The sequence below is a fragment of the Pelophylax lessonae genome (genome assembly GCF_965119305.1).
Source record: "Pelophylax lessonae genome assembly, chromosome: 11".
Classification (NCBI taxonomy): Eukaryota; Metazoa; Chordata; class Amphibia; order Anura; family Ranidae; genus Pelophylax; species Pelophylax lessonae.
This window is the reverse complement of record NC_138778.1, coordinates 91,944,563-91,969,727: the sequence shown is the minus strand read 5'-3', so window position 1 is coordinate 91,969,727 and position 25,165 is coordinate 91,944,563. Positions and strand designations below refer to the sequence as shown.

At 47.2% G+C, this 25,165-nt stretch overlaps 1 protein-coding gene across 2 annotated transcripts in view; it reads right to left on the bottom strand.

Annotated features, from left to right (window-relative positions):
* STARD3 (StAR related lipid transfer domain containing 3) overlaps positions 1 to 25,165 on the bottom strand; it is a 171,810-nt gene that overhangs the window by 112,319 nt on the left and 34,326 nt on the right. For both annotated transcript variants that reach the window (XM_082271203.1, XM_082271204.1), the window contains exons 4-5: positions 16,955 to 17,008; positions 56 to 173 (exon numbers count right to left, since the gene is read on the bottom strand). In XM_082271203.1, the coding sequence (XP_082127329.1) occupies positions 56 to 173; positions 16,955 to 17,008 (172 nt within the window). The remainder of the gene's footprint in view (positions 1 to 55; positions 174 to 16,954; positions 17,009 to 25,165) is intronic.

The following is a 25,165-nucleotide window of genomic DNA, read 5'->3' as shown; positions in this document are numbered from 1 at the left end:
AAGGCAAAAGGCTGTGAACCCCAAACACCTTCTCCTCAAGTGAATGTGTACTTACATCTCTCCTGCTCGGCCTCTTGCGTAAGAACTTTGAAATCCAGGAACCATGTCTCCAGCCAGGCTAAAACAAAAGACATGATGGGCAACAAGTACCCAAATGCCCCCTTAGATAGAAGCTAAAGAGAAAAAAAAAAGAAAAAAGGACAATGCACGATTTATAAATGAGGCAGCACACTAAACTTCACAATGCTTTTGACTGGTTAATCTAGTTCAGAACAATGAATTTTTTTTTTTCATTTTTAATAAATTGGCAAAGATTGCAAACTTCTTTCATGTTGTCATTATGGGGTATTGTTTGTAGAATTTTGAGGAAAATAATGAGTTTAATCCATTTTGGAATAAGGCTGTAACCTAAGAAAATGTGGAAAAAGTAAAGCGCTGTGACTACTTTCTGGATGCACTGCATACTGGACTGTTGTATGTTATACATCAGTATAGCCTGAACACATTCACAGCCAGAAATCACTTTATTATAAGCTGGCCAAACCAATTGCATGACACAAAGAAAATGTCAACGGTGTCTAACTTATCTGGATTTTCCAAAAGAATAATCCTTTTTAATGAAACCTATTTGTAGAATTGCCCATTATGTATAATCAATGTCCAGAATATGGAATTTGTAATTTGAAAGAATTTTTTTTAATGTGTAAATGGAAAGCATTACTCTGCTCCCCTCCAAAGTTTCATGTTCGCTATTCATGGCCACACCCACAATGACATTCTCCAAACCCTTATATACTGGAAGCTGTTAACAAGAATGTAAGTTTTTTTTTTATTACTTATAATAGAACAATGAAGTTCTACACAATATTCTGAATTCAATCTTAGCCAATACCTTCAAAGGAACTACTACACCCTGTGTTGGATCTCCTTTAAGAGGATCTTCGGTCTTAAAAAAAAAAAAAAAAAAAAAATTGAAAAAGTCAGCAGCTGCAAATACTGTAAATTCCACTCCATATGCCTACGCCAAAGCGGAAGTGGGAGTGGGTACCTGCTAAAACTAGGTACCCCCACCCCCTCCCATAAAAAACAAACCTCCAAAAGAGAAGTTCTGTTAATGCAGAACTTCCCTTTCAGGGTGAAGGTTCTGCTTTAATGTTTACAGCCCAAATTAGGTTTTAAAGTTGGCAGATATAGCGAATGTGCAGCAAAAAGCTAAATATGCAAATTATGTTCTTTAACTAAATCCAGCACAAGTACACAATCCTCTACCCCAGGCAGGAAGCTGCCGATATAGACCACTACTCTCTGTGGAAGCAGCAACATCCCTAAAGTGGTCTCACACACTTTCCGCTTAGTTATGACTACAGCTCTGTGATCATTAAAGCCTACGTTCAGTGGGAGTGTGCCTTACCGACAGTGAAAAGATGTGCATGTCAGCTATTTTACACATCCTGTCTGACAACCTCCTGCTGGAAGGGGGGCTAGATGAATTATTGAAAAATCCTATCTACTGTATGAATCTATAGAAGAAACTGTTTTTAAACTTTTGCATGGAGTGGGGAAGTGTTAAAACTCCTGTTAGAGGCTCGGTTGGAGACAATCCTTCACCGCCTCCCAGGTAAACACATTTCTCCTCACCTTCTGTACTGGGACAGTCACTCTAATTGAGCCCTAGACAGCAGTAAAACTTTACAGGGTTTCAAACCTTTACCTATTCTATTCAAAACTCAACATAGGTTTTGGGTATAGATACAGACAAGAAAAGAACAGTAAGACATTTGAAATGTAGCTTTTAGATGGACATTAAGAGCCAGTTCACATTAGCGCGACTTGTCAGCCTGACAAGTCACGCACCGTCGCGGTCCATTGACCGGTACAGGACCCGTTCTAATAGGAGCGACACAAGTCGCTCCGACTTAGAAAAAGGGTCCTGTACTACTTCGGGGCGACCTCGGAGCGACTTGCATAGACTTCCATTATGTGAAGTCCCTGCAAGTCGCTCTGAAGTCGTGGTGCATTGTAATGCACAAGTCGCCCCCGAAGTAGTAAGGAGTCGTGTCGCCCCAGTGTGAACCAACTCTCAGGGTTCCTATTTTAGTGTAAAACTTCAATAGAGCTTTCAGTTTCCATCTACAACTCAAAGAAAAAAAAAAAAAAAAAATCCTAGATTTACCATTATGTGCCAAAACAAATATATGCCTACCCAACATTATTATTTATTATAGACACCAATTCAGAGTTCTGAAAAAAATATAGTGGGACCAAAAGAAAACAACCTTATAAAACAGTGTCAATGGAGAATGATGGGTATAATTTTGGCACAGAAAAATGTATACAAAGCAGAAAATGTTATAAAACTGAACTCTGGCAAACATACATACAGAACTGGTTTTCTCTCTCAAAACATCTGCAGTTTTGTTCATCGGTCCAGACAACTCTGCCAGACAGCACAGTAAATTCTCCACTGCAATGGCAATACAGCCTATGTGCAAAATACAACCCCAACCTGTTCAATGGACAATGAAGGATCAGTAGTACACTGATAAGTGATCACAGTGGTCATTCCTCTCTCTCTATGTTCTGTGTGGCACACCAGAGATTGACTAGCTCCAAGGGTTGACCCCTCTGTTTGGGTGATGCTGTACAGCGGGATACAGGAGGCGGACATAAACAAGTAGGGTATTTACCCTAGGTGCATTTAAATGAGAAAAAAAAAAAAATGGGATTTTTGACTTACTGTAAAATCCATTTCTCTGATGTTCACTGACGTACACAGCTTCTGATTCTTAACCATTGGTTATACTGCCCTCTACAGGAGTAGGACACTAGGCAGGAAAAAGCTTGACTACGCCTATAGGCAGTCCCACGGTGTATACACCCACACTCCGCTATAGCAGTGTCAGAAGAAAGCCAACACCACAAAGAGGTGGATGCTGTGTCCGTCAATGAACATCAGAGAAATGGATTAGTAAGTCAAAAACCACATTTTCTCTTTCATTCATTGGCAGATACAGCTCCTGATTCGTCTTAACCACTGGGACGTCACAAAACAGTGTAAAACATGAGGGGGTGAAAAAACAGCAGAAAAAAAATCCCAGGGCTTACCACAGCCAACAAGGTAACATGGAGCTCAACCAAAAAAACTGGAGCTCAACTGAAAAAACAATACACCCTCAAAAGAGGACCAGGTCCTCTCAACAGCAGCCTGCAAAAACCTGTTGCCAAAAGAAGCATCCACAGACGCCAACACATCCACCTTATAACATTTTTGTAAAAAAGTGTGCACAGACTACCAGATGGCCACCTTGAAAACCTGCATTACTGATGCCTGATGATGGAAGGCTCAGGAGGCACTAAGCGTCCCAGTAGAATGCGCCTTAACAGGGAAAGGAGGAACCTGATCCCTAATTTAATAGGTCTGAGTCACTGTCTGTCTGATCCATCTGGAAATGGTCGCAGCAGAAACAGTCAACTCTTTTCGGGGTCCAACCGTGAATACAAATATTGAGTCTGACTTCCTAAAACACTCTGTAGCGGCCAGGTACACCCTGATTGCCCAAACCACATCCAGGGAATGCAGAGCAATTTCCTTAGGATGTTTAGGCTGGGACATAGGGAAGGCAACACAATGTCTTCACTTAAATGAAAATCAGATGACCTTTAGAAGGAACAACGGACAGGGACGAAGAACCACCTTAGCTCAGAAAAACCAACAGCTAAGGTGAACGAAAACAGAAGTAATTGCCACCAAAAAGGCCACCTTCTGGGACAACGTAAGCAGGGGAACCTGCCAATATTTTCGAAGGGAGATTCCTGGATAAGTGACATCATCAATTTTAGGACCCACGGCAGTAATGGAGATCGCACTGGAGGAACCAAATGTTGTGTTCCCTGGATAAAGGTATGCACCAAAGAAAGTGTGGCCAATGGACATTGAAAGGAAAAAGCCAAGGCTGAAAACCTGGCCCTTGATGGTAACAACAACACAGCTCCCCCCTACCCGGGATCAAAACATGTCAATTTAGCATTAAAGAGACCCAGTATCTGGCTGTTCCTGCAGGACTACAAAACTAGAATACAAGATAGCATAAGTACACTTCTATAGAGCGTTCAATCCACCAGCATCATAACTGTTACACAATATACATTTCAGCCCACAGTGTCTGAGGAGTCCACCCACGCCCTCCAAACCTTGTCAAATTTTTTCGGGCAGCCTCGTGAGACATAGGTGGCTTTGTAGAGGGGTAGCATTGCATTCACTAGGCCTTTCCAGAACAGTAAGGATGGCGGGGAAACCTTCTTCCAATGCAATAAAATAGCCTTTTTGGCATAGAATAGAAGAATGCTCAGCAAAGTCCTGTGTGCCACCGAGGGGACCACCTCCTCCACCAAACCCAGTAAACAGACTCGCTGGGTTCGCGGGATCGGAGTCAGCAGCACCTCGGCGAGACAGGAAGTCACTGCAGTCCAAAACTGCTGAATTTGGCCACAGTCCCAAAAAATGTGAGTTGCATCTGCGGGGGAAGCGGAACAACGCCAACACTCCGCAGACGAAGTCGGGAAGATTCTGGCTAGAAGGGCCGGAGTATAGTAAATCCTGTGGAGGAATTTAAATTGTATTAGCTTGTCCCTAGCAGCAACTAAATATTTGAAAGGCTCCGTCCATACATCATCCCAGTCCTCCCCCTGTAGGTCCGGCACCTCAGCAGTCCATTTTTCCCTACATCTAACTATGCCAGGGGGTGTAAGTCGGAACATATCCTTGTACACAGTGGAGAGAGTTTTGAGTGCGGTATCACAGGTCAACACGCATTCTAAGTCCGAAGGAGACAGCTCTACAGAGGATGAGGCAAATTGGGCCTGAAAGGCATGACGCAATTGGAGGTATCGGAATATAAAGCCACTAGGTAGGTCGAATTTCTCCCGCAAGCGGTCAAACGGTAAGAGAGCCCCCGCCGCTGTTATATCACCCAAGGTTTTTATACCCTGTGTCGCCAACAACATCAAATCAGGTAAGCGACGAAAATGGGGAAAGGTAGGGTTCATCCACAACAACTCGGAGGGGGAGGATCCAACATAACTGGGGCATGTCAATTTCAATGACTGGGCCCAAGCCCTAACAGTAGCTCTCATGGAGAGCGTTAAAGGGAGATCTGAGCCCAGACCCCTAAACAGCGCCAACCTAAGGGTTTCGAAGGAGCCCAGGTGGGCCGCCTCTAGGATTGTTGCCGAATCCTCCCCGTCCGCCCGCAGCCAGCGCCGCGCAAACACCATCTGTCCTGCCAAATAATACTTGCGCCAATCGGGCAGTGCCAGGCCTCCATTACCCCACGGTTCCTGGAGGGCCCGAAGGCCAATCCTGGGAACCCCGGGCGACCAGAGGAATGAACAGACGAGGCTGTCCAATTTCCGGAAAAATGACAGTGGTACCCATAGCGGAGAATTGCGGAGGAAATATAGGACTACAGGCAGAAATTTCATCTTAAGGACACTAATACGACCCAATAAGGAAAGTTGTAGACGTTTCCAAGCTTGGATATTTTGTTGGAGTTTAGGCAATAGAGGAGCCAGATTCAACGAGAAATAATCCTGGGGACGCCTAGTTATCTTGACCCCCAAGTAGGTGAAGTCATCCACCCAGCGAAGAGGCAGGTCCCCAGCCGCAGCAGGTCGAGCACCGTCATCGAGAGGCAAAATGGAGGACTTACTCCAGTTAACGCGAAGTCCTGAGCACTTGCCAAAATCGTTCAGGATGGACAGGGCCGCTCTCAAAGAGGGACCCGGATCCTCCAGGAACAACAGCATGTCATCGGCATATAACGCCAGACATTCTTTAATAGAGCCGACTTTAATCTACCCCACGGCCGGGGAGCTGCGCAGTGCGTTTGCGATGGGTTCAAGGGTAAGGGCAAACAGGAATGGGGAAAGGGGACACCCCTGCCTCGTCCCCCTCCCCACCCGGAAATATGGAGAAGTTAGATAGCCCAACCGTATGGCTGTTCTAGGGCTCGCGTAAAGGAGTCGGATCAAGGTCTTGAATTTGGGTCCGAACCCCATACGATCCAGCGTCTTGTGCATAAAGGCCCAGTCGACCGAATCAAAGGCCTTCTCAAAGTCGATTGAGACCACCACCCGCTGCCCCGACACCTCCCCAGGAATTTGAAGATGGGTAAACAATCTCCTAATGTTAGTATCCACAGATTTACCCGGCATAAAGCCTGTTTGATCCGGGTCTATCAACGAGTGAATAACCCCAGCCAAACGAGTGGCCAGGACCTTCGTCAGGATTTTAAGGTCCATATTTAAAAGGGCGATAGGGCGGTACGAGGAGCAGTCCAGGGGGTCCTTACCCGGTTTCTGAAGCAGCACCATATAGGCATCCATCATGGAGGGAGGAAGTTCCTCCACCTCCAAACAGTGCTGCAACAGAGAGCTAAGTCTAGGCGCTAAATGTTCCGAATATTGTTTGTAAAAGTCAGCAGGGAAACCGTCAGGACCCGGGGCCTTATGTGGTGGGAAGGCCGCAATGGCTCTTGCCACCTCTAAAGTCGTTATCGGAGCATCCATGAGGGCGCTATCCTCCGCCGACAAGGATGGCAAGTCAACGCCCTCCAGGAGGGCATCCGCGTGCACAGAGTCACTATCCGGTAGCGGGGCGTACAGGGCCTCAAAATAGTCAGTAAACGTCTCCAAAATGTCACGAGGATCCGACCTGAGCACACCCCCAGCGGCCCTGATAAGCGGGATATTAACCGGCGGCTGCTGGTCAGCCACCAACAGTGCCAGGTACTTGCCATTCTTATCGCCCTGTGCGAATATAGAAGCCCGTAAATTGTTAGCTTCCGTATGAGCAAGATCAGAGACGTGAAGAGAGAGAAGGCGTCTCGCCTCCAGCAATGCAGCATAGCTGGAATCAGACGGCAAAGCCGCGTTCTCCCCCGCACGTCTCCGCTCCTCCTCCTGTAACATCCTCACCTCCTCATTGTGATCTTTCCAAGCGGATTTAATGGCCGATATACACTCTCCCCTCGCCACTGACTTAAATGCCTCCCACACCACTCTCTGATCAGCTGAGTCCTCATTTTCTGTCCAATATGACTGGATCGACTTTTCAAGGTGGGAAGTGACCTGATCCTGTTGGAGCCAGCCCGCAGCCAGGCGCCAACCCCGCACCCCAGCCCCCAATTGGAGGTTCACTGTCAAGAGTAGCGGGTTGTGATCAGACACTCCCCCGGCCCTGTATTCCGAGGCAGTCAAAAGGGATTGCATCCTGGCAGTACCAAACGCCAGATCTATGCGAGCAGAGGAACGATGAGCGGTGGACAGGTGAGAGTATTCCCTCGAGAGCGGATGCTTCCATCTCCAAAGTTCAGTCAAGCCCACCGTGGAAGCCCAGGTGAGCAGATCCACCGAGGGCGGTCTATTGGGGTTGGAAGTATCCAAGGTAGCATCCAGGATGGCATTAAAGTCACCCATAAACAACACAGGTAAATGCATATATTCAGCCAACTTATCAGTTAAATCATATAGCAGTTGTATCTGAAAAGGTGGAGGCACATAAACAGCGACCAACAGCATGGTAACGGAGTACATATCCAAAAGTACAGCCACATATCTGCCCCCTGGATCAGAGATCACCCGCTGGATCGAACATGGGATAGATTTACTAATGAGAATGGAGACCCCTCTAGCATAAGTGGAGTATGTGGCATGAAATGCCCTCTGTATCCACGGCCTACGGAGAGCTAAAATCATGTTCCCATCAAGGTGGGTCTCCTGCAGGAGGATGACATGTGGCTTAATGAGCTTTAAATACTGAAAGACATTGGCGCGTTTGAACTTATTGTTCAGGCCCCTCACATTCCATGAGAGAAGTCTTATATTGTCAGCCATGGGAATCGAGAAAAAAATTACACAGAGCCCAGGTAAGGGCTATGGGCAGGATGAAAAAAAAAAAAAGGGACCCATAAATTACCCCCTCAAAATACACATGAGCAAACAAAAACAGGTGCTGGTGCAGAACTCCCCATGCCATTATACCAGAACAACCCCCCCAACAAACAAAGAAAAAGGGAAAGCTGAACAAAAACGAGTTTTCCCAAAACGTGAAATAAGAAAAAAAAAATGAAAAACGTAGTCTGGTATGCGGCTTCAATCCCAAACTGCCCAAAAAAACAGTGACACATGTCAGTTCTCCAATGTGAGCAACAGTCCGGTATAGAAGATGTTCTTACAGTTCCGATGGAGTCTCTGATGAGACCGGATCACCCGGTGTGCAAGGAGGGCAACACGACACCCCCCTCCTCCAATAAGCAGTCTCCAGATCGCAGGATAGGGGACCCCAAAAGTAGACATCCCTACACCATCAACAAGCCGTAGACATCCAGAAGGAATGGTATGACAGGAGGATAAAATCAACAGGGGCAGCGTACAACAGGAAAACAAAAAAGAAAAAAAACGGACCACATCCAAAGGGCAGCTAGCCGAGAGCACTGGCAGTCAGGACCCATCACAAGCTATCCAGCCAGTCCGAAGCCTCTTGAGGAGTGTCAAAGAATTTCACCGAGCCCTTGTACTGCACTCTGAGCCTGCTAGGATATTGCATACTATAGATAAGTTCCTTGGCCCTTAGGCGCTTCCTGACATCAGTAAAGGAACGTCTGCGGCGTTGTGTCTCCGCTGAGAAATCGGGGAATAGCATGACACGTGCATTCTCAAAGCGAAGTTCAGGGTGCTTCCGCGCCTCCGAGAGGAGCATGTCTCTGTCCCTGTTATTGAGGAACTTCACCAGGAACGGACGGGGGGGGGGGGGGGGGCTCCAGGGGGCCTGGCCCCAGTTGGCACTCTATGAGCCCTTTCCACCACATACGTGGGGGGTAAATTCTCCAGAGAGAGCAGTTGTTTAAAGAACTGCTCCGCAAATGTGGCAGGCTTTTTCCCCTCCAGCCCCTCAGGAAGCCCCACCACCCTTACATTATTCCGGCGCTGTCTATCCTCCGCATCGTCAGCTCGGTGTTGCAAGGATTTCACAATGTCCTGTAGTTCAGCCAGCTGAGTGCCATGGGAGTGTGAGCTGTCTTCCACCTCCGAGATGCGATCCTCTGCAGCAGTGAGTCTCCCCCTGAACTTGTCCAGGTCATGGCGGATGAGCGTGCACTCCAATGCCAGGTGATCTATGCGCACCATCAACGCCGCTTTACAAGCATCGATGGCTTCCAGGATGGGGGCTGTGATCGCCCGCTGGTCCGCAGCTACCTCCGGAGCCTGTCCCTGAAAAGTGCCGGAGAGCATGGGGTCCGTAGGCTTCTGTGACTCCATGCCTGCACCCGTACCGCCGCTCCTCCGTGAAGACGTTGGCGCCAAGATGGCGGAGGCGGAGCCTGAGCCCTGGCTCTTGACGGAGCGGGTCTGGCGCTGGTCCTGTGGCGGCTGCCGGGCCGGTTTTGGGGGTCGAGGATGGCATCGCTGGAGACCTGAGAGCTTCCCCCACAAGATGGTATAGGAGAGCAGCCCCACCGCACACCGAAAACGGAGGTAAGTTGCAGGATTAACAGAGAGCTCCGGTCCGGCACGTCTACCCTCGCTCACATCCGGCCACGCCCCTTAGAGGTAGATTTTCTAATCTTTACCAGTGTAGGAACCACCGATTCAGACAAACCTCTATCCTTCAGCACCTGGCTTTCAACAGACAGGCCATTAAAATCAGCAACTGTAAAGCAGGATGGAAGATTAGTTACTGAGACAGCAGATCTTCCCTGAGAGGAAGTCTCCAAGGAGCATCAGCGACCAGCGGTAAAAGATCGGCGTACCAACACCGGCGAGGCCAATTTGGAGCCACCAGAAAGACCGGAATCTCTTGCTGCCTCGATCCTGCACAGGAGTCTTGGCAAAAGTTTGAGAGGGGAAAATGCATAAATTAGACGATACTGATGCCAAGGAGCCACTAATGCATCTGCGACGTTGGCTAGAGGATCCTGAGACCATGCCACAAAGCTCTGTACCTTCCATGGAATGTGTACAGCAGAGAGGGCTGGAACGATTATTCTGCCCACCTTAGAATTCCAGCTACTTCCGCCAGGACCCTCGAGCCCCCCATGGTGATTGACATAGGCCACAACCGAAGCACTGTCTGATTGAATTCATACCAGACACCCCTGAAGAGGAATTGGCCAATGATCCAGACAAAGTTTGATCGCTCGAAGTTCCAGTACATTGATCGGCAGTCTGGACTCCCGAGTCCAGACCCCCTGAGCACAAGCTGTGCCGAGGACCACCCAGTACAGGGGGAGAAGGATTTTCCTGTTGAAGTGCCAGAGAACGAAGCCACCTCTAGAGACTGTGGATTCTAGTCCCATTTCACCAGAATCTCTTTTTGCAGAGATCTTGTGGGGAACTGTGCAAACGGAACCGCCTCGAAGGTAGACGCCATCAGGCCAAGCACACGCATGCAAGCCCGGAGGGATGACCGTCTGCTGGTCAACAGAAGCTGAATTCCCACCTGCAATTTCTGGAGTTTTTCCAGGAAGCAACACTCTGGCTGAGGCCAAATCCACCCAGATAGTCCAGTTTTGTGGACGGAACCAGAGCAGACTTCCGAAGGTTCAGAATCCAACCAAACTCCCTCAGAGATTGCATTCAAGGTGTCCATCAGAACAGTCAGACTCTGCTCGCAGAAAAAGATCATCCAGGTACCCAAGTACCACGATCCCTCCCTGATGCAACAATGCTAGCACCGGGGTCAACACTACGTGAAGTCTCGAGGAGTAGTGGGGAAACCAAAGGTAAGCGCCACAAACTGATAATGCTCCACGCCCACGGCGAAGGGGAGGAAGCACTGGTGACTGGCACATATTGGAATGTGAATTTAGGCATCCTTGAGGTCGATAGAAGTGAGAAAATCCCCCAGATGAAGGGATGCCACTACCATGCTAATGGACTCCATTTGGAACTTCTATACCCACAAAAGAAAGTTTAGCGCCTTGAGGTCCAGAATTGGGCGTACCTTGCCTTACTTCCAGGGAACTGTTTTGAGTAAAACCCCTGAAAAAACATTCAGAAGCCGGAACCGGGACAATCCCCCCATGAAGTAACAAGTCTTGCACTGCCCCAAAATGACCCCGTAAGTGATCCTGGGACAAGGGTAGGTTGAAAGGGAAGAACCTTTCCGGAGGAAAAGACTCAAACTCGATCTTGTAGCCAGACCAAATGACTTTGTGGACCCACTTGACCTGTACCAGAATTCCACGGATCCGGAAATCAGCAAAAAGACGTCCCCTCCACCCCAGATACGGGTGCGAGCACTCCTAATGCAGAGGAAGCCTTGTCCACAGGTCTGGAAGAGCCCCTTGTGGCTTGCCAGACCAGGCTCTATTGGAACCTCCAGAGGAAGCCCTGTAGGACTTTTATCCCTTGAGGGATGCAAAAAAGCCCCTTATGAGCCGAGAAGAATGGCCCAGGTCTATGACGGGGCTCCTTGACCTCGGTAGCCTGCGGAAGAAGAGTAGAGTATTCTTCCCCCCTGTGAGACCCTTAATGATGTCATCCAAGGAAGCTCCAAACAGGCGATCCCCCACAAAGGGGAGATCAGATAACGCCCTCTTAGACGTTTGGTCCGCAGACCAGCATTGCCAGCCAGATAACACACCGAAGGACCACTGCTGATACAGACAGCCTAAAATCAAAAGAGCCACATCCAAAGAGGCATCACAGAAAAACTGTAGCCCTTGGATTAACTGACCCACCAGCTCCGCAAAGACAGGGGAAAGCCATTTCCCCTCCAGGTCCCGGCGTAAAAGGGGGGGGGGGGCCTGAAGACCTACAGTAACCACCAAATTTTTAGAGAGCTGGGGGAGGGGGAACTCGGGGGTCCCACTGTCCCAGGGAGGGGTCCACGTTCACCCCAAAAACCCTCCATGGGTAGAGGGGGGACAGCTACTTACCATACCAGGAACAGGGTGGGCACCGCTCCTGACAGACCACAGCTCCATCGAGATGTGGGTGGCCGGTGGTCAGAAGGAACGCTGCGACTCAGGCCGAGGCCAGGTCGTATGTGCCCTCGCGAGACTTTTAACTTGCAGGCCAGCCCCCATCCAGTGGGGTTACGTTGTGACCAAACTAGCGTGGAGCTGAGGCCTACGCATGCTCACTGGCCAGACTGGGGGGCGGGGTCCTCTAGATCTAGACTATCTAGTCTGTCACCCAGTCCGGCAATTGATCACAGATTCTCACAGGACCAAAATAACAAAGAAAGGAAAAAATCCATTTAAAAAGAAAAGAAAAATTGCCAGGACCAGAGATCCCAACAAGGATCTAGGTCCTTACTCCTGACTAGGCAGAAGAGTGCCTATAGCTGTGTGTGCCTATAGAGTGTGGGTGTATACCCCCTGGGACTACTCATAGGCGTAGTCAAGCTTTTTCCTGCCTAGTGTCCTACTCCTGTAGGGGGCAGTATAACCAATGGTTAAGAAGAATCAGGAGCTGTGTCAGTCAATGAACGAAAGAGAAAAGAGGAATTTTACTTCTTTGTAAATTCTTTATCTTGGAGTACAGTAGAGGACACAGGCAAAGTATTCATAGAGCCTCTGACTGAGAATGAGAAGGGCAACAACTTGGCAGCAGCCAATAGGCCCAACAACAACAAGGTCAACAGACCCAATTTCAGAGAATCGCTGCAAGAATCTTGTGGCTCAAAGTTGCATTCACATTAGACTGGACATCCACCTTTTAGAATTTGAAAAAGTATGAACGGGAGGAGCAGGTAAACAGTCTTACACAGCTGACCTACAGAGGCCTGGCGCCAAAATACTCAGGAAACTAATCTCCAGTGTTGCATACCCCTTAGGACTGCTCTGATCTTTAGGTTGATAGGGAGCTTAGCTTCCAGAGATGACCATATTCCCTAATAATTTTCTTTTCTGAAAGGAAAAGCTTTGCTTGGGATGTGTCCAGGATCATACTCAAGCATTCCAAGCAAAGAGAAAACTGAAGAGATTTTTTTAAATTGATAATCCAATCAAGCCTGAATCATCTGAATTGTCCTGTGGATGTTTGCTGACAGCTGGAAGGTACTGTACATGAGTATTTTAGAAAAAGGTTGTCCAAATAGACTTTGACCTAGATGGGTTTTCCGGACAGCCGGTGACCTAAATGCCCCGAGTTCTGAAAAGTGCAAGAAGTGGTGATATGGATACTCTTGGAGGAGAGGATAGGCCATAGGACAGCGTGACAAATAGGAAGTGATTGTCACTGGAAAGCACAAAAAATGCTGATAAGGTGAATAAATGGGAACATACAAACAGCCATCTTCGATATCAACAGATGTCATGTACTTCCCAAGTCTCAAAAAGTACCAATTACCAACCCTCTGGATTCCATGCAAGATGTGGGAATTTGAAGGTATTTGTTGCTGGATTTTACCTCCAGAATAGGTCAAATATTCCTCCAACCCTGCTAAGCTTTGGTACCGTGAACAAGTCTTGTGGAGGTATTGACACAACTTCTTTGTGGGAAGTGATTGTTCAGGGAATTCTGCAAGTCTGACTGTCCTTGGGCAGTATTTGGTTGATTTGAGAGAAGAAAATGGTAAGGGGAAATTAGAGAGAGTTTTGAACACATTAAACCCCTCTGAAATCACAGAACCCATAAGTCTAGGACATCTGTGACCCAGAGAAAGGCAAGCTGTAACAGATGATCCCCCACTCTTTTCAACGAGGGAAGAGGGCATTGGGGAAAGACTTGATGGGCATTGCAGTGGAAGGAAGAGGCTCCTATACAGGGAGGTTTTATGAAGTAAAATTTTCCCTAGTGTGAAATAATTTATGGACTGGTCAAAATACCTCTCCAAACAAATGTCTTCCTTGAAAATGCCACACTTGTAAGGCACTTTCTACAAGTTTTAGTTGTCCTGGCTTTTAGCCACAAGGATCTGCACACGTAAATAGGTATTAGAGCTGTTCTGGAAATTTGTCTCACGACATCATCAAGGGCATCCACACAAAACAAAGCAGAGCAGAAGGCAATTGGTGTAAATGCTCAATTAAAGCACAAGCCTGAAAAACAAGGTCATGTTGGTTGTTCCTTGCCCTAGTCCAGTTAGCTGCAGTTTCATATACTGAAATTGCTGTGAGACTTGCCTGAAAAAGTAAAGGGAGCCTTCAAGAAAGTCTAAAATTTTCTATGTGCAGAATCTTTGAAAGAAGGAACATCTTCAAAAGGAACATTTAGATATTACTGAGACAGCAGAACAGACCACTTTTATGTGAATTCTTTTTTCAATTGGATAGGGTTTGGGGGGGGGGGGGGGGGGGTGAACATCTTTTCTGAAGTGACCAAATCATCATAAATTGTATATTCTATTTGGTCATGAACAGGGAATGCCTTTAAAGATTTTGCAGGGCTCCTTGTACTCAAGGGGGCATGGTGAGACATAGGAAAATCAGGTTGCACAATGCCACTGCTTTTGCGGACAGCAGAAACTTTTCAATGTTAGCAAGGCATGTTGTGTGACGCTGCCTCTGCAATATAGTAGCAATCTGGGGAACACAAATATTCCAGTTTCCTCTAATACTGCCTCAAAATCCTCTTCAGTCCCTGCTGTGTGTGTGCCATGTCTCATGCAGGCATATTAAGATCGGACTCATGCAGAGAAACGGGAGTAGGAGCAAAGGTATCGCATTATTGGGCAAAGATTGAGACCCGGTTCACACTTCTGCGTGTGCCGGGTTCGCATGTCATGTCGGAGCGCACTGCTCCGACATGACATGCGATCAGCTGTGCGGTGCGAGTTTAGCCATACAGTTTGTATGGCTAAATTCGCACCGCACCCGCAGCAAAGACGCACAGGAGGCATTTTTGCTGCCGCATCAGGATCGGATCGCACAGCGGTTCACACTTGTGCGATCCGATCCTGTGCGAACTGCACGATCGCACTGCGATATGCGATCAAACTGGGGGTGTCGTTAAGATTACATTGACACCCCCAGCGGATCGCATATGGCAGTGTGAACTGCCGGGGGTGCGTGTGCGATGCGGGAACAGGCTGCGAATTCGCAGCCTTCCCGCATCGCAATAGTGTGAACCGAGCCTTAAGTGGTTATTTGTCTGAGGCATTGTAACAAAGATGCAGAAAAATACATTTTTGTCAGGTAGGCTGCTTGTTGTGTGCCTGAAATATAGTTAGAATTGGATGCATATACTGGTGTTAGAGGCAATTCCTGCTCCAGGGCAAGATGCGTCTGGTCTCCGCCATTGCTACATGTGAGAGTATTCCCATGCATGTGGGGTACTCACGGAGTACAATGCAGAATATAGGGTAAATATGTCCAGAAAGCAGCAACCTGGGTGTAGGCTGTTCTACAACAAATACTCATGGTGGAGGGCCTGAGAACCATAAAAGAGTTCCAGACAGAAGTGGTGGTAAATAGCGCGACCTGTGGTGTGATGTTACACCTGGTCATCCAACTTAAGCTAAGCTCTGAGTGGTTGAGTTTTAGCGCCAAATTTGAAAAGGTTAAACTGCAGTGAATTGAAAAAAATTGATTGACCCCCCATCTTACCTGTCCACGACACTGAACCAGATCAGTTCAACTGTATATATGTCCACGCTTCACTCTTCTCGTTGGGCATACCCCAAAGGGGCCTTCAGGTACTGGGTTCCAAAAGGGATGGACCATGGCCCTTGACCTGTATATTACCCTGTAACTGACTATATGCTTTGCACTAAGTTGCATGGTGAGCACCCATGCAGGATTCAGTGCACAGCAACATTACAGGCTGCCCCCACAGCATGGGGTCCTGAGATGACTCTTTGGGTTTACGAAACCTGCACTAAACTGGATGCACTGCTTCTATTTTTGGAATCAGAAGGCAGTGAGGAGTTGACTGAATAACTCAAAAGATAAAATAATAAAGCAAAATAAAACAACTAGTTAAGTTTAGAGGGATTTCCCTGTGAAGGAGAAGAGGTCCACCACCTAAGGACACTAGCACAAAACTGAGGACTGACAATGAGGAGTAGGGTTATAAGGGAAGATGGGCAGAAGAGAGAGCCACGCCATCATGTGAGTGCCGGGAGATGCTCTGATATAGGTACATATCCATATATTTTTATTACACAGACACAGGGTCACATAACGTTATGTTACAGAGGGAATGGGATGTTTTTAATGTAGTTATAATAGCAGCAGGAGGGGAGGGGGCGGGCACTGACACAGAGCAGACAGGCAGGGAGGGAGGGAGGAGAGCACAGAGAAGGGCAGAGCTGTGGATGACATAGGCACGTAAATTGACTACGGTGTCAGGGCTCAGAGGAGATGGGATGTTTTTATTGTGTTGACTTAACCATTTTAAAGGGAAACTGTCACTTTCACTGAAATACAAGCCCTACCAATGACATTAATAAAGTTATGTAACAATTGCTTTATAGTGACACAAATGTGACACCTTGCAACATAATCCCTAAATTGAATCCCAAACTGACTGAAGTGTATGTAGGTCTAAACAAGGAACTTTTCCTATTTGCTTCCTGCTCCAGTGGTACATTGAGCAAAAAATGAGAAAAGTGTTTTGTTATATCTGTTTGATAAATTCATAAAAAAAGAAAACAAAATCAGAGATTATGACAGAAACTCAGAGCTGTCCTGTGTCTTTTGCACACATTAGTAGCTATCTCAAAGTGCCCTCATGGCTGTTATCATGGATTACAGGATGATCACATTTTAGGTCATACAAATCTACGAGTAGCGGTGGTTTAGTAGTTTAGCAAAAGACTATTGAGAGAGCTGACACCACTTTGTCCACAAAAAGGTTGTGTGTTGTCAGCCCACTACAGGACTTGGAAGCTGAGTGCATTTCTGGCAGATCAAGAGGTATTTTTCTGTACCTGCAGGGTCTTTAGCAGCATAAAACTTAGGAAAATATAAATGTATTGCATTTTTTTTCTTCATTGTACACTCACCTGTGACATTATGACTTTAGCAATAAGAAATGCACTGGTCACCAAGGTTGAAATCTGAAAGACAACATTATTTTATAACAGGATTGTAGTTTGCAGTACAGTGTAAAAACTTAGACTTAACTGCCTATTCTTACCACCCATGGCTGAATGTGTGAATAAACCCAAAGTGCAATGATCCTTGATCCCCTCATGGCCAAACATTAGTTGCAGACTGCTAGCTGCTTCCCCTTTCCGGCAGCGTTTGGTGGGCCTATACTTGCTGGAGCCACACACTCTTTTGAGCCACCTTCTGGACATTTCTATGCGCTGCAGCACAGCTTTAAACCTGATCCAAATAAACATGCTTTAAAAGCAAGGTTGTCCAACCTTTTGACCTTCCTGGGCTACAATGGAAGAAGAGGAACTGTTTTGGGGCACAGATAACATACACCAACAATGAAGATTTTGCTGATTAGCAAAAAAAGTTGGGCATATGACAGGTTAATGATCACTGATAAATAATGTACCAATTTGAGTAATAAAACATATTTTCTCTTTCCTTCATTGACGGACACAGCTCCTGATCTTCTTAACCACTGGGTTACACTGCCCCCTACGGGAGTAGGGCACTAGGCAGAAAAAAAGACTGACTATGCCTATGGTTGCCCAGGGGCCAGGGGTCCCATAGTCCCAGGAAGTACCCCCCATCCCCCTCTGCTTTGGGTGTTTTTTTTCTGCCTAGTCAGGAGTAAGGACCTAGTTCCTTGCTGGGATCCTTGGTCCTGGCAATTTGTTTCCTTTTAGATAGATTTTTTCTATTTTTTCCTACAAGATCTACAATCAACTGCCGGACTGGGCGGCGGGCTGGATAATCTAAATCCAGTAGTCACTCCAGCCTGGCCAGCGAGCACTGCGAGGTCTCAGCTCCACGCTATGTCGGCCGCGGCATAGCCCCACCAGACGGGAGCTGCCCTGCAAGTTAAACGCCTCATGAGGTCGCATACGACTGGTTTTTGCCCAGCGCCGCAGTGTTCCTCCTGGCCGACAGCCCCCCATTTGGATGGAGAGGAGGTTCTGTCTGGTGCGGTGCCTGACGGGTTTCTGGTATGATAAGTAGCTGTCCCCCCTCGCCCCCTGGAGGGTTCTGGGGTGGACGTGGGCGCCTCCATGGGACAGTCTGACCCCCGGGTTCCCCTCCCCATTAGGCATCCCTCTGTGTCTGGTGGTCCCTGTGGGTCTCCTAGCCCTCCACCACCTAAACTTGGTGTGTGGTGGGGCTGGGGCAGGGTACTGTACTGGCAATGGCAGTGCAAAGCCAGTGACCAGCTGTGGGCATGGTGGGGGGAGGGGGGGCTGTACCTGGTGGGGGCACCTGCCAGGGCCCCCCCCCTTCTTGCCTGTGCCTGTTTCTGAGGCCTAGGGATCCTTCCAGGGTCCCTGGGAGCTTTGTGGTGCTGCCTTGTAATGCACAGCGGCCATGTTTGTGAAGTCTGGTTGCCATTTTGAGGTAGCCTGGCATTGGAAATAGCAGTGGCTATGACAGTGGAGCCTTTCTGGGCAGTGATTTCGGCTGTGGGAGCCCCTCCTCATCCCCTGGTGCTGACTCCTGGGTCTTTTCACTCCCTGGACACTGCACGTGGAGTGCAGATTATTCTGGTGCTGCCGATGCTTGTTCTGTGGGGTGGTAAGTCTGGTAGGGTCCTCTCCCTCTCTGCTGTAGGATCGATTGGTGCTCTGTTACTGGCAACTGGGTGGTGCTGCTAGAGCGGTGGGGGTGTCCCTTAGCAGTATTTTTCACTTTTTTTGAGGGGGTCCCCCTTGTGACTTATTGAGTCTTGGAGCATGTTTTCCCACCCCTCTCAGAGGCTGCGGAGCCCTCCAGGTCCCAACCCTCTATGCACTGACGCAGTCCTTTGTGTCCCGGGTGGAGGTGGTTTTTGGGTGGCGGGCTAGCAAAAAGCACCCCCCACCTTCTCCTGCCTCACCTGTCTCCTCAGATCCTGAATCTGATTCGGCTGCCGCGGACGTGGCTCACCCTGCTAGGTCTGCGACCATGCACCCTGAATTCTAAGATAGTGAGTGAGCAGAGTCCCCTACTGCGTTGGTGGACAATGTGGAAATCACTATAGGGACTCTGAGGGATTTCGGCTGGCTTCTGAATTTTCAGAAGTCTGCTGTAAATCCTTCCGCAAAGTTAGACTAACTGGGCCGACTCTGGACTCGGCTCTAGCCAGAGCGTTCCTTCCCCAGCCTGTTCAGGTGGGGAGGCGTCATAGGCCAGGACACTGCTCAGGGGGTCGGGACACTGGAAGAACTGTGTTTGGATCATTGGACAGATCGTCTTCAGGAGTGTCCAGTGCAAATTCAACGGGACAACGCCACAGGGGGCACAAGAAGTGTCTTGGCGGCTCTGGAGGTAGCCAGCATTCTACGGTGGGCAGAACGTTTTGTTCTAGCCCTCTCCGCCATACACATTCCAGGTGTGGAAAATTGGAGGCGGACTATGTCAGTTGGCAGGCGTTGGATCAAGGGGGAATGGTTCCGTCATCTGGAGGGGTTTCATCAGCTGTGTCTCTGGTGGGGAACCCTCGAGGTGGATCTGTTGGTGTCTTGGCTCAACAGAAAGGTGCAGGTTTGTGACACGGTCACAGGATTCTCTGGCAGACGCCACATAGGCACTGGTGGCCCCATAAGGCCAGTATCGTCTTGGTGATTTACGCCTTTCCTCCCCTCAAACTTCTGCCAAGACTGCTGTGCAGGATCAAGGCAGAAGGGATTCCAGTCATTCTAGTGGCTCTGAACTGGCCTCGCTGGTCTTGGTAAGCCGACCTTGTGCGGCTGGTCACCGACGTCCCTTGGAGACTACCTCTTAGGGAGGATCTGCTGTCCCAAGGGCCGATCTTCCATCCTGCTTTACAGTCGCTGGCTTTGAAGGATTTTCTGTTGAAAGTTAGGTGCTGAAGGATAGGGGTTTGTCTGCGTCGGTGATTTATACGCTGTTGAAAGCCAGGAAGTCTACCTCTAGAAAGATCTACCATCCTACATGGAAAACGTACATTTCGTGGTGTGAGTCCCTTAGGGTTCCCCCTCGCTCTCTTTCTCTGTGGCTTGGGTCTTGACCTTCCTTTAATGGGGGGGTTGAGTGTGGGATCTATGCAGTTTGGTCTCCTAGGTGTTGATACGGTGTGTTATACATTGTACCCACCATATGGTGGCTATAGGTTTATGTATTAAGTATGTGTATTGTATTGTTTTAAACAAACACTTTTTAATCATTTCTAATAAATTATGAAATTATTTTATTTGTGCCTATAAAGTCCATGTTGTTTCAGTCCAATTGTGATTTCAGTATAATTTGGAGTGTGCCACACCTTACCAAATGGGTACACCCATGACACCACCTCAAGATAGTGTATGTTTCATAGTATTATTGAACTAGTGAATGAGTAAACTACAAGTCCCATCGTCCAACATGGCAGATGGACTTGTAGTTTCAGTGGGCAGCGGGGTTGCTGAGGAGTGCTCTTGTAGTCCACTGGAGTGCTCTTGTAGTCCACTGACATGTCCTCCACCTTTCAAAAAGAAAGCCTGTATAGAAATACAGGCTAAAAGCCAGATCACAGGTTAGCAGGAACCCACATAGCATCCATGATCTACCGATCATGGGTGCAATGCTTTCCAGGCTTCTGCAGGAAAAAAAAAAATGCACATTTGTGTTTTTAAAAAATATGTGCATTTATTTTTTTTTCTGTAAAGGTGAACTTTAAACTGAGGTCAGTGCATTGAGACTGTGCTTGATTAAAGGTGGTGGTCTGCTATCTGGCTATTCCATGTTTCAGAGTAACTTCTGGCATCAACTTGGAATTGCTTCTAAATTTGCCAGCCGCATACCCTAAACTTCAGTCCATCTCTTGACTCTGTATGCCTGCCTTGGCCTGTTTGGCTGTGGGACTGCTCCTCCACAAGGATTGTTTGGTTGGCCTCTCTGTTGACTTTGTCTGGGTTTTCCTGTATGTTGTGCTCCATTGGGTTAGCAGTGTAACATAAGAGCTAACTATCAATGACCAATTGACATCACCAGTGACACGAATACAGTAATCAGTGCTAAAATAATGCACTGTCACTATACTGACGACACTGGCTGGGAAGGGGTTAATAATTAGGGGCAATCAAAGGGTTAACTGTGTGCACTGTTCAATGTTTTCACTAAGCAATGTGTCTATCATCACAGACAGAACACAGTATATCCGCGGTAGGCAGTCCCCAAGTGGCTAAGTAACTCAACCCCATTGTGTGTAAATTTAGACGTGACCCACTGAGATTTATTAACCCTTTTACGAGCAGGGGTAATGGAAACCTAGATACGTTTAGCCATTTTCGTACGCATGGGTTAACTGTACAACCTATTGACTATTTTGCCTGCAAAAATTTTTTTGGTTTTTAATAAATACCCAGCTCAGATTTCTTTTATTAGAAGATCAAAAATTGAAAAAAAAATTGTAGTTTGTTTAATGCAATAACATGTTCTGAAGTTCATAATAGTCCAAATATTTTCAATAATTACATTTTTTTTTTTCCTGAGAACAGGGACCCCAAAATATGCGTTTTGATATATCAGCACAGTTCGTTCGATAATCAAGTGTGTATATTTTAGATTTCAAAATGTTAAAGAACAATGCTTATAATTTTACAGACTGGCTTGGGATGACATAATATTAAAAATGTATTTAAAAATAAAATATTTTTTGGCTAAAAATTACATGCTCAACAGGAGTAGGCTGGTACTGAGATTCCTGATCTCCTTATCCGTCAGTCAACCAGAACATGCCTGCATACATACATTTTTTTTTTTTTTAGCACTGATCACTGTATTGGTGTCACTGGTCCCCAAAAAGTGTCACCTAATGTCAGTTTGTCTGCCGCAATGTCCCAGTCCCGCTAAAAAAAAAAAAAAAAAAAAAAAAAAAAAAAAAAAAAAAATCGCTGATCATGCAATTACTAGTAAAAACAAAAATTAAAAGTCCATAAATGTATCCCATAGTTTGTAGACGCTATAACTTTTGCGCAAAACAATCAATATACACTTAATAGATTTTTGTTTACCAGAAATATGTAGCAGAATACATAGTGGCCTAAATTAATGAAAAAAATTAGATTTTTAAATTTTTTTTTATTGGAAATGTTTTATAAACAAATATATAATTTTTTTTTTCTTCAAAAAATTGTGGTTCTTTTTTTGTTTTAAAATCACAAAAAAAATGAAAAAGCGGAAGGTATTCAAATACCACCAAAAGAAAGCTCTATCTGCAGCGAAAAAAAAATAAAATAAAAAATTGGATTTTTGACTTACCATAAAATCCACTACTCTGATGTTCACTGACGGTTACAGCTCCTGATTTTTAACCATTGGGTTATATTGCCCCCTACAGGAGAGTGACACTAGGCAGGAAAAAGCTTGACTATGCCTTTGGGCAGTCCCAGGGGGTATACACCCACTCTCAGCTATAGGCACTCAGTTTTGTTACAAGCAGTGTCAGAAGAAAGCCAACTCCACAAAAGGAGGTGGGTGCTGTGTCCGTCAATGAAAATCAGAGAAATGTATTTTACCGCAAGTCAAAAATTCAATTTTCTTTTTCGTTCATTGATGGACAAAGCTCCTGATTCTTAACCATTGGGATGTCCCAAAGCAGTGTCAAACATAAGGGGTGGGAAAAAAGCAGAAAAAAATTCCCAAGGCTATGGAGCTCAATCAAAACAACTGGAGCTCACCTGAAAAAACAATACACCCTCAAAGAGAACCAGGTCCTCTAAACCGCAGCCTGCAAAAACTTGCGGCCAAAAGAAGCATCCGCAGATGCCAACACATCCACTTTTTAAAACTTTGTGAAAGTATGCACAGACGACCAGATGGCCACCTTGCAAACCTGCATCACTGATGCCCGATGATGGAAGGCCCAGGAGGCAAAGCGTCCGAGTAAAGTGGGCCTTAAAGCGGTTGTATACTCAGAAAAAAAAAAAAACCTGCAGGACGAAGGCATAATGAGCTAGTATGCATCGCATACTAGCTCATTATGAAATACTCACCTTAAAACGAAGCCCCGACACGGTCGTCTGGACAATGCTAAGGGAGCTGTCATGTTGCCTCGGCGTCTCTTCCTGGTTCTGCAGCTCCGGCGCTGTGAGTGGAGCATGTGCGCGCGAGTTTCACTTTCTGGCAAGGACCGGCAAGGAGCTCCAAAGGTCCGCCGGACCTTCAGAGCGCATGCGCCGCTGAAGTCAGTGGCTGCATGCAGGGCGAATAATCTCCTAAACCATGAAGGTTTAGGACATATTAATTGTACCTACAGGTAAGCCTTATTATAGGCTTACCTGTAGGTAAAAGTAAAATAGCGGAGTATACTACCGCATTAACAGGGAAAGGAGGAACCTGACCCCTAATCGAATAGGTCTAAATCACTGTCTGATCCATCTGGAAATGGTCGCAGCAGAAGCGGCCAACCCTTTTTGAGGTCCAAACATGAGTACAAATAGTGAGTCTGACTTCCTAAAAGACTCTGTAGCTTCCAGGTACACCCTAATTGCCCGAACCACATCCAGGAATGCAGAGCAATTTCCTTAGGATGTCTAAGCCTGGGACATGGGCAAGGCAACACAATATCTTCATTCAAATGGAAATCAGAGATGACCTTTGGAAGGAACAACGGACAGGGATGAAGAACCACCTTAGCTCTGTAAACCAACATGCAAGGTGAATGACAAGACAACACCAAGTTGAGGACCCACAGCGGTAATGGAGACTGCACTGGAGGAACCAAGTGTCAAGCTCCCTGGATAAAAGGTACGCACAAAGGAATGTGTGGCCAATGGATGTTGAAAGAAATCCGCCAAGGCCGAAAACCTGGCCCTTGATGGTACTCAAGGCCAGGCGCTGCTCAACCCGCCGTTGGAGAAGAGCCAAGATCCGAGCCACCAAAAAGGAGCGAGAGAGAACCCCAAAAGACTCACACCAGGCAGCATACGTCTTCCAAATACTATTTTTAACCTTTAACAGCGTAGGAATCACCGATTCAGACAAACCTCTATCCTGCAGCACCTGGCTTTCAACAGACAAGCGGTTAAAACCAGTGACTGTAAAGCAGGATGGAAGATTAGTCCTTGGGACAGTAGATCTCTCCTGAGAGGAAGCCTCCAAGGAGTATCGGCAACCAGCCGTACCAGATCAACGTACTAAGACTGGCGAGGCCAGTCTGGAGCCACTAGAAAGACCTGTAATCCCTTGCTGCCTCGATCCTGCACAGGAGTCTTGGCAGAAGTTTGAGAGGGGGAAAGGCATAAATCAGATACGGACGCCAAGGAGCCACTAATGCATCTGCCATGGCATCCCGAGACCATGCCACAAACCTCTATACCTTTTATGGAATGTGTGCAGCAGAGAGGGCTAGAACGATCGTTCTGCCCACCTCAGAATGCCAGCTACTTCCCGATCCGCCAGGACACTTCTTGTGCCCCCATGGTGATTGACATAGGCCACGGTTGTGGCACTGTCCGATTGAACTCGTACCGGACGTCCCTGAAATGAATTGGCCAATGATCCAGACAAAGTCCAATCACTCAGAATTCCAGTACAGTGATTGGCAGTCTGGACTCTTCCCGAGTCCAGACCCCCTGAGCACGAGCTGTGCCGAGGATGCCTCCCCATCCCGACAGGCTGGCATCCGTGGTGACAACTGCCCAGTACAGGGGGAGAAGGATTTCCCTTTCGAGGTGCCTTAGAACTAATTCCCCTCTAGAGACTGTGGATTCTTGTCCCATATCACAAGAATCTTTTTGCAGAGATCTCGTGTGGAACTATTCAAATGGAACCGCCTCCAAGGTAGACACCGTAAGGCCCAGCACCCACATGTAAGCCCGGAGGGATGACCGTCTGCTGGTCAAAAGAAGCTGAATTCCCTCCTGCAATTTATGGAGTTTTTCTAGAGGAAGCAACACTCTGGCTGAGGCCGAATCCACCCAGATAGCCTAGTTTTGTGGACAGAACCAGAGCAGACTTCTGAAGGTTCAGAATCCAACCAAACTCCCTCAGAGATCGCAGAGCAATCACCAAGGTGTCCATCAGAGCAGTGGGAGACTCTGCTCGCAGAAGATCGCCAAGGTAACCCAAGTACCGCGATCTTCCCGCTGACGCAACAATTCTATTACCGGGGCCAACACTTGTGAAGACCCAAGGAGCAG